Below are 10724 nucleotides of genomic sequence, written 5' to 3'. Positions count from 1 at the left end.
TAAAATACATAGTGTTAAATAAATTACCAAATGATAGACTGATGTCCAGCTTCTCTTCAGACATTATTATCATGTCCTATTTACAGTCGACTAGTGTTTCCTACTAGGCCTGCTGGTTATGATGGAAATGTTAATATCTTATATAATCAGAGAGGAAAAAAAACAACCTCATGACCCATCCTCGTTTTCTGCTCGTTCCCAGGTAATGAAACGAGTCCAGAGAGTTTCCTTTTGCACAACGCGTTGGCCAGAAAGCCCAAAAGAATCCGGACAGCTTTTTCACCTTCGCAACTCCTGAGACTCGAACACGCGTTTGAGAAAAACCATTACGTGGTGGGAGCAGAGAGGAAGCAGCTCGCACACAGCCTTAGCCTCACAGAAACTCAGGTAAGACACATCTACCTTTAACACATCCTGTCATTGTTCTATCAGACAGGACAATGCACTCGTTTTATTTTGACATGCAGACTCTGCTTCTGCTGTGTTGAGTGATGTGGCTATGAGAACATACTTTTTTATTGTTATTATTATTATTACAAAATAAGATATTCCATTATGGCTGATGTAGACTATATGCTGTGGCTATGAGAACATACTTTTTTATTATTATTATTATTAAAAAATAAGATATTCCATTATGGCTGATGTAGACTATATGCTGTGTTGAGTGATGTGGCTATGAGAACATACTTTTTTTATTGTTATTATTATTAAAAATAAGATATTCCATTATGGCTGATGTAGACTATATGCTGTGTTGAGTGATGGGCTATGAGAACATACTTTTTATTGTTATTATTATTAAAAATAAGATATTCCATTATGGCTGATGTAGACTATATGCTGTGTTGAGTGATGTGGCTATGAGAACATACTTTTTTATTGTTATTATTATTATTAAAAATAAGATATTCCATTATGGCTGATGTAGACTATATGCTGTGTTGAGTGATGTGGCTATGAGAACATACTTTTTTTTATTGTTATTATTATTAAAAATAAGATATTCCATTTAGGTCTGATGTAGTAGACTATATGCTGTGTTGAGTCGTGATCTGGCTATGAGAACACACTTTTTTATTGTTATTATTAGGCCTATTTAAAAATAAGATATTCCATTATGGCTGATGTAGACTATATGCTGTGTTTTTGTTATTTAACGTGGCACTGTGAGTCATGGAGCCTTTTTTTAAAAAAATCAGGCCGCTATTAAATGAATGTATGACAACAAAGAATAGATAGTTAGCAGAGCAATCATTTTAAATAATCAGCCACCGAATTGTTTCTGCACAAATGCATGTTGTCAATCGAAGACAGGGTCTCTCTGTTGGATCAGATCCACTGTCATTGTATAGGCCTAACCTCATTTCAGGAGGGGTTGAATTACTTTGTTTTGGGGTGGGGGGGGGAGAATGTTGCCTTTCAAAATGGAGGGCAAATTAACCAGTTAACCATTTTATGGGATAGTCGACACAAAGAGCCAGTGGAGTCCTCCTGCCATATTTAAGATGCTGTTTGAGCCCATCAGACGCTGCCTTTTGTCATCACGGCCTTTGGAGGGAGGAATGAACCGTCACCTACTTTAATTAGCCCACTGAAGGCTTATTAAATGCACCTCAGTTGCCATTTAAGAAGCTAAAAAAAAAAGAAGTGACAAAGCAGGAACAGAGCATTTATCCATTTAGATGTTGTTAAAAATGTGTGTGATGTTAAATAGGTGGCATGGATGTGATGTGACTCCTTTATTGCTGTCAGAAATAATCACATTTTGAATCAAAATGCTGACATCAGATATTCGTGACACACACATATTTTTTTTTTTCAAATACTTTACTTGATCGAATTTTATTTTAATTGTTTTTTATTTCCAAGGGAGTTTGTGCGTTGAATGAATAGACTGATAATTGTAATTGGAGGATTTAAATGCATTGATTCATACTTTTATGAGAATATAATTGATCTTTGTTTATGCTGGAGGTTGTTGGCTCTGTGATCACCAACTGCAGGTCACAGTTCAGCTTCTTATTCCCACTGCTACAAAAACACTGTGTTCCTTTTTACGCATTTATCTCCTGACACTGATCCAGGTTTTTTTTGTTTTTTGTTTTTTTTTAAACCTTTTCTTTCTCTTTTTTCTGCTCTCTTCAGGTAAAAGTGTGGTTTCAGAACCGAAGGACGAAGTTCAAGCGACAGAAGTTGGAGGAGGAAGGCTCGGAGTCGCAGCAGAAGAAGAAAGGATCGCATCACATAAACCGGTGGAGAATGGCGACTAAACAGGGGAGCCCGGAGGAAATCGATGTCACTTCGGACGATTAAACAGAAGAAGAAGGGAAAAAAAGACTATGTGAAGGAGGACATGGATAACGGATGCCGTGTAGAGACAGAGAGGGGGTAAAAAGTCACATTTCAGATCTCCGGAGATCGGCAGCTGAGGGTGAGAGAAACCCGACTGGTGGCACTGCTGTCACCGCCTGGGTCTGTCGGTCCAAATGACCCAGGTTGGGTGTCTCAGTCCACCGACCTGAACCCTTCCACCACCACCACCACCACCACCACAATCTCCCATCTACCACCTCATTTTTTTATTTTTCTCCAATTCATATTGGACGTTTGCACTTCAGAAGTTTTTTTTTTTTTTTTTTTTTTTTTTTTTTTTTTTTTTTTAGTTTTTTTTTTAACAAAAAACGTTTCCACTCAAGATACCAAAACACCAAACTGCTTTTGTAAAACTTGAATTGCATGGTATAGTTTTTTTTTTCCCCCCACTGGTAGTTGTTTTAATTTGACAAGTTTTCTTAAAACCAAGAAAAAAAAATATCAATTTTGTTTTTAAGTCTATTTTCAAAACAGAGATGTCGTGCTTCTTCCTTTTTACAAAGTGTGCCGTCTTTAATTAATGATTCTCGTGTAAAAGTGATTGTGAAAACATATGAAGTAGCGGTGCTGCGATATAGTGTTTTTTTTTTTTTTTTTTTTTTTGGGAAAAAAGTACAAAAATTGAATTTCGATTTAAAAAAAAAAATATTTCTAAAAAAAAAAGTGAATCAGACTACAGATCAAGTACTTAAAGGGAAGGTATCAGGACATTCCTGTCACCTAAAGCTGTGGCCCCATGCAGCCTTCTGTCAGGATCAACCCTCCAGTGAAAAGTTGCCACGAAGGACTAAATGCAAAGAATTGAGAGTTAAAAAAAACAAACAAACTTCAAGCACTGAGCGTATTCCATGTACAGAAATGCTAAAAGTTAATGTTTCTGTTAAACCCTCTTTTACAGAATGTAAATACTTTTTGTGTTTGTGTTAAGTTTGCTACAATTTTAACACAAAGTATACTTCCAAGAAGTATGTAATTGTCAATATTTTGTCAATAAAGTTTTATCAATATGTTGCGCGCAGTAAAAGTATAGACTTTTGATTACACAGAGCTGAACAGAGGCTTTGATGGAGATGATATTTATTCTTGTTTTTGGTTGCATCAAACTGGATCAGGTGGATGTAGGACAGGCAGGTTTGCTGGTTTTATTTTATTTCACAAACAGAGAAGAATGCAGTCTGTAATTTGTTGTCTTCAGCTCTGCATTTGTTTCTCGGGCTGATGTAGTCGGTTGGTTGTATTTTATTTTATTTTTGAGGGTCTTCAGCGTCTACAAAGAGTCCCTACAAGCTTTTGTGAAAGTGCAAATCAGTTTGGGCAATTATCATGCAGTAATATGAGGGGGGACAGGGGATGCAGGGCCCAGTGGTCCACTTTAATCTCTTAATCCACCGATCCAAGGGGCCTTGGTTGGACATAATTTAGTACAATCTGACTCCCCTCACGAGGCGATAAGGGAAGGTTGCAATGTGCCGCAAAATGGGATCTTTGTTTAAAATCGTGTCTTGTGGGCTCCATCGTGCTGCAAGCTGCTGGACTGGACTGAACGGGAACATTAGGACCTCTTCAGGAGCCTGCAGGCTAAACTAGATGTTATTTACAGCAGGATGCTATTCTCTAAACAATGCAGCCACTTTAAAAAAAAATAATAATAATCTGACAGATTTAAACTGGATTATACATTTTTTTTTCTTCTTCTTGTGAATACATAACAAGCACAAACTCGGATTTTTTTCTTCTTTCTTCTGGTTGCGATGTGCATGTGTTTGTTTAATTGTTTCTTAAAGTAAAAGGAGCTGTTTTTGTGGTTTGGGTTGAGCATATAGGGAATTCTTAATCGGCCCATAGATTATAACTGCAATAAAAATCTTTAGAGAATACCATTAGCTTTGAAAAAAAAACAAAAACTAAAAGCTTTATTACAAACCCAGCTTTGAAATAGGGGGGGATTAGAGGACTGAAAGGGTCCCACAATAGTTAGAAGAAAAGGTTTCATGCTAATGAGGTTAATGCCCTTTGTATCTCCGGACTCCACAACTTCATTACTCCTATCTCGGGCAACACCGAGCGGCTCAGAGCTCCACAATCCACTCGAGCCTTTCCTACCAGGCCTCTAAAGAAGGATTTGATAGCAGTCCTGTTCAAACTAGATAATTATATCTTTTCAAGTTGGAATTAAGATAAAGAAAGTGCAGTGGAGGCGGTGAGCCTTGATCCGCCTGTATGGACACACAGGAGACAGCAGCTTCTCATTAGAGACACAATGTCATTCATTTGTTTTTAATCTGGAAATATCTGTGTTTTATTTGTTTTTTTATATATATATATGTAGCTGCAGCTGTATTTATGGGAAAGACATTATTGTATTTATTGCGCACATGCATAATGAGAATGTAGCGGTTGCGCTACAAAATTCAAAAAACACCAAATTTTCTTAAATATTCTAAAACGATAAATTAAATTTTATTCTGAATGAACCCGTGCAGATATTTAAATGAGGAAAAAAAAAGTTGATAATTTAGAATTAAGTGTAAATCTCGGTCCAAAATAATCCAAAATGCTAAAAATAATAAATCAAACCACAGAGCTTAGTTAATATTTAGATTTTTTTTTTTTTCTTTGCGTTTTAAATATATTCAATGCATCATTCTATTCTGATCTTGGCTCTTATTAAAAGGACGATAAAGCACAATTTGAGACTATAGGTCACATGAATATTATCTTTCCGGGCAGAATTCAAACAGTGTGTGTGTGTGTGTGTGTGTGTGTGTGTGTGTGTGTGTGTGTGTGTGTGTGTGTGTGTGTGTGTGTGTGTGTGTGATGTGAAGTGGGCCCTCGCACATCAGATCCCTCTCCCAGACGTTTCAGGGCCAGCTGTGGGGACCTTTGGTGACCTGCTTATCTCAACTTAAGCTGCTCCTCCGTCCAGGGGCCAAACTCTCCATAAACCATCACAGCTCCTGAACAGTTGGATTATTCCTGAAACACACTCACAACCGTGCCAGTTTGGGACGTTTTTGGACCTGTAAGCCTCGCTTTGCATGAAACATTTAGTCTGCAACGTGGAATGATTATCCGTCATTGAAAAGAGTAGTCAGTCCTATCAAGTGACCCCACTGACCCAAAACCTCTAATCTGCAATTAGTAGGTATAATTACGTCCTCTGACACCACTAATGTGGATGGTGGCAGTGGGAGGTGGAAGTCAATCATTGATCGAGCTGAAATCTCTTAAGTTGGCTTTTGCAAAGGATGTCAACATGTTGCCTTTATGGTTTTATTCCAAAGAGCATCTCATGGGGTACAATGAATGTCTGGTGTAGGCACCTGTAGGCCAGGCCTGTCACAGAGCACCAACTTGATCTGTCCCGTTTCTCAAATTGCTTCTGAAATTGATCCTTGAAACGAGAGAATGAAGCCCACACAATCCCCCTGGCCTTGACATAAGGTGCAGCGATAAATATACAAGACTAATGAGCAATTACTATACAATCACCCTTCAAATGGCTTACATAATAATAAATTAAACATCGGAGCCTCGGATTGAGTTTCTTTCTTTATTATTAATAACGAGGGAGGGGCCACGATGTGCACTGATGATTATGTTTTCCAAACGCAGCAATTTTCCAATTCAGCACTTATTGACTCGGACTGACAAACTAATTCACTGACTTTCTACTGGCATCGACACAAAATATAATTCTGGTTACATGTTTCTTTTTTTTTTATTGGTATGGATTCGCTATTATTTCTAATTTAGATTTTGAAGGAGGCGTTTAAATTCACAATTACAAACTCAGACACTCACAAAGTGATCTCAAACGCAGCATTTAACCGCCTACTGCGTTCACTGACATAAATCGTCGTCGTAAAAGCCTGAACTCTTAGCTTAATTGGGTTAGACAATACATTGTATTTAATGTTGTGTCTAAAAGAAAGTAAAATCAAATCAGGGCCATCATTTGTGAATAATAAATGTAAAGTTACATTTGAAAATTGTTTATTTTGCTGCCCCTGTCCTGATTATCATACTAAGTGTCCCTTATTTCTCTTCTTTAAAAAATAAATAAACCCTCCATCAGCAGGGTTACAGCTTGTAGACACACACACTAAGAGGCTGGCACCAACGTGTGATTGTTAATAGATGAACGAAGCCCGAGAGCCACATTACAAGCTGCTCTGTCAGCCGCATGCAGAGGCTTCGGTGCTCCATTGCCCACATTCACTGAGGTCACCACACAGACAACGTACGACCAAGAGATGTCGCAGACCTACAAGTGACAAATGGCCATTTCACGATCAAATATTCATAGAGGGCTGCAAATCACCACCTGCACAGGCGTCTCTTTCTCCTTGTGTCAGGCTTCTTCTCGGCCCCATAATGCCCTGCACAGTCCACACACGCCTCAATCATCTGCCCGAACTCGGCCTGCACAGTCTCAGCTCAGTTTGCGAAGCCTCAGAAAGTTTAGGGCCTTCATTAGCAATTTTTTTTATCCTCTTATTGTTTCCGAAATGGCTGCAACAGTAAACAAGTATTTTCAATGCAATCATATTCTTATGACCTGCTGCTAGCCCATAGATTCCTATGGTTTATTTTCTTTAATGACAGGGGGAATTTGGGCTGTAATGCGATGCAGTTTCATTTGCATATAAGTGCTTCCCACACATGCACCAGCTCTGAAGAGAGCAATTGTTGACCCCCTCCTCCTCCTCCTCCTCCTCCTCCTCCTCTGAAGTTCCAAACATTTTATAGGTTGTATCTGCGACCAGCATTCCCCTCAGTGCACTAATGTGTAACATATGGCGGACTGTACACCTGATAAAATACCTCAGGGGCCCTGCAGTTTGGAAAAACCTCAATTCGCTCCCTAAATAAAACAAACAATGGCCCCACTAAATATATCACATGTGCCTGCTGAGCTATTCTGTGTCTCTTGACCTGCGAGTCCCCTCCCACATCATCAGCACTGATACGGGTCTATCTGCTTTGCTGGCCAGTGCCGTGGCACAACCAGCAGGTACTTTTGAGAACAATACCACAGATTTGAGAAGCTCCTGTCTTGACCTGCTGCAGTCTAAACAGGTTGTAGGAGCAATGCTAGCTCTGGTGTGTGGCTCTGTTAAACCTCACGTGGAGGCATCCATGTTTTGTGTCGTTCCATGTCAGGATATGATCACATCCAATGACATTAGCTCACATCTAAAACTGGAGCCACTTCTTTTCTGCTCTCTCATCTCTGTGAAAGTGCTGTAAATGTGGCTACAATCAAAGCTGAAATGTAATATAGCTGCTAGTGTGTGGGTTATTGAACAGACAGGTGAAATTGTGGGCACCTGTTCCTCTGTCCCCGCTTTGCACCCCTCTGAGCTTCGCTGTGTCTCCCCCTCTTGGTTGCTGGGAGGGAGAAAAGTCTAACCCCCCCCAAAAAACATGAAAGATCAAGTTTCTGTTGGCCGAGTTTGACGGCAGTTGAGTGCTTAGTGTCTGGAAAGTGAGGCAGCATAAAATACTAGTGGTGGAGTTCTTGGACAGCGGCTTGTGCGCACATGGATAGTGGATGGTGCATCGCTTTCCCTTATTCTTTTTCAACATTAGTCATCTGAGCCTGTGACATATACTTAAATTGTAATTTTAGATCTTTGGATTTTTCATCAAGGGCTTTTTAATAGGTTGGTGTTGACTAAGTGAAACATAAAACTAAAATAAAACGAGCACCAGTAAATACTACTCATTCTATAGCTATATATGTTATTTATTTTGCTCTTGAAGTGCTTGTGATAAGTAAAACCTATGATTTTGCTGAAAACATATTGCTTATGGTTTAAATGATGAAATGATCTTCACTGTGATCTTGTTGATTACGTACATACATGTTTTTGTGTTATTCATTATAAAATATGTATTTATAAATTTGTTTTAATTTAAAGCAGCACTACACTCATGTATATATATATATTTATTTATTTATTTATCTTATTTTTAGGGACAAGTATGGACCAATGACCCATACCTAAGCACTATAGAGAAATACACAAACATTACAATAAGACAACAATCATATGATGAAAATACCATAAAAAACTGTGCAGAGTTACTAAATACTTGCCTGGCGACATGAACCAACATGTGGATTGCGGATAAAGACTTTTTAAAATACAGATTATAATCGACCAAGTTATGACTGATAATAAAATCAAAGACTGAGACAGTGCGGGGAAAAAAGGGAGCATGCTGTAGACACATGACTAGCTATTTAAGAAAATGTATAATATAGACCAGTGATTTATATTATTTTCTATTTTCCTGTATAAACTTGAGAATGACAAGTAACACTGACCAGAACACTTTATTCTCTCTTAAGTCTAATTTACAACAGACAGCATTCATAACACACAAGCAGGGGTCTCATGACATGACATGATAATTCATGAGTAATTCAAGTTTTAACTTCGCCACAACTTCATGCAGCGTCATTCCTGAATGCTGGCCGAACTCTTACGCCAACTCTCATTAGCTTTTAATACAACACTGAAGTTATTTGTGGCATCGATGCAAGGCTGTGCCAATTCTCTGGTCAGTGCTGCCATAATACCCTCTTTTCCCAGTATAACATGCGCTTGAAGTTGACTAATATTCACAAACAGTATTTTCCATGGTATTGCGTGGGCATCTCTTGTGTGTGCGCACGTTTATGTTTGTGGGTATCTCTGCATTCTCTGCTTTGAGTGGCCTAAAAATGCTGTTCGACAATATAGTCAGCAATTACAGGCCCTGGGCTGTGACGGCAAACATTTTGACTGTATGTTCAGCACAAACTAAAGACGTGGTTTTGTCGTCATGAGCCCGAGGACTGAAGGCCGCGACTCCAGCAGAGATGAAGCACAAAGTTGGATACAAAACATGGAAGTAATACACGGAACGTGAGGTTGGAAAAAAACAAGAAAGAGTATGTAGCTTCTTTCCTTGGGCGGCAGATGTTCTTGAATTTCCTGTCATAAAAAAAGCACAGCCATGTGTTCAGAATGTGTTACAGTGCGCTGATGTGTCTAACATCTAAACACAGCGATGTGGAAAGAGCAGAAAAGCCGTTTTGTTATTTGTTCTGAGCATAAACACAGGTTTTCAATATGGCTGCTCCACACAGTTGGAGCACTGCTTGACGGGCGTGTGTAAATGATTGGTAGTAGCAATTCAGGTTGTGACATCTATTATGGGCCAGTGAACACCTTAACACCTCCGCAGAGAAACTAACCCAAATTATACTTGCTAATCATTCACTCCCATTCACTCATAATGTTCTTCCTCCATGCCGCAGAGCTTAGCCATTGAAGGAGAAGGATGCTAACATTGTCTAACAATCTCAAGTGGAGTTTCCGAGAGAGGCCTTCTTATTAATAACAAGCAAGGGTTTATGTAAGCTTAAGGTGAAATAATGACTCCTCCAGCAGTGGCGGCGGCGGCATCCGCACTCCTCGCACACCGAGGGACTTTGAAGTCGGACCAGCGATGTGTTGGGAGCGCTCCAACATCGGCGGGCGTGCAGCACTCCATTATGCATTAGCAGCAACTGAGATGTGCTCTGTGCATCACCTGGCTCTAACTGCCGGTAATGCTCACTACCTAAAGAGCCGTCTGCCATATAATTGGATGCAGTGTGAACATATGAACTGTAAATGCATGTAAAGCCACAGAAATGACTGGCAAGTGACTTTGATGATGTGCAATGATCTGCACCGGTGTGCATCACCTTCTCAGATTAACGATTCTGGACTATGAAACAGCAGTAAGAAGAAACAGGTGCAACGCTGAGTGTAGAACATATAAACAAGGTAAAAGCAATATATCTCTTTTCATGTCCAATTACCGCAAGAGCCAAAGCCACAGCACACTTCCTCACTGTAGCTTTTGTCCTCCCCTCCCCCCACAGGCAGTCCTATGTGTTTAGAAGCGAGGCATAATGGTAGTAGGGTGTGTAAGTGCTGCAGGTTATTTTGTATTTGGAGGTGAGGACATGGCAAATCAGACCACTTCACACATGAAAGGCAGTAGCAGGTCCATTTAATTCTCTGTGCCTCTCTTACCCTGGATCTCGCTGTCCTTTTAGGGGGACTCCAGAGGCTAGTTAAAAGGTGTCTGATTCTCACCATGAATCTAATTAGATCTCTGACTGAGGTCTTAACATCTTCTTTGAAAAAAAAAAAAAAAAAGAGAAGGAAAAAAGAAACGCACGGAGGAGTAAGGTGCTAAAGCCCCTACCCCTCGCCTCCACTGCACCTTGGCCCGAGCCGTCCCCTGCTCCCTCCTTTTCTGGTGAAAAACAAAGTCCTGCAGGCTAATGAAGTTTGTAA

The 10724-nt window shown here is 39.6% G+C and overlaps 1 protein-coding gene across 1 annotated transcript in view; it reads left to right on the top strand.

The window, feature by feature from the left end:
* The window catches only part of emx2 (empty spiracles homeobox 2), a 4128-nt gene extending 1542 nt beyond the window's left edge, over positions 1-2586 (top strand). The window contains exons 2-3 of the mRNA XM_054600552.1: positions 203-387; positions 2149-2586. Coding sequence (XP_054456527.1) covers positions 203-387; positions 2149-2316 — 353 coding nt within the window. The 3' untranslated portion in view covers positions 2317-2586. The remainder of the gene's footprint in view (positions 1-202; positions 388-2148) is intronic.
* Positions 2587-10724: the final 8138 nt, after the last annotated feature.

Source organism: Anoplopoma fimbria, chromosome 6 (genome assembly GCF_027596085.1).
Source record: "Anoplopoma fimbria isolate UVic2021 breed Golden Eagle Sablefish chromosome 6, Afim_UVic_2022, whole genome shotgun sequence".
Taxonomy (NCBI): Eukaryota; Metazoa; Chordata; class Actinopteri; order Perciformes; family Anoplopomatidae; genus Anoplopoma; species Anoplopoma fimbria.
This window is presented reverse-complemented; position numbering and strand designations above follow the sequence as displayed.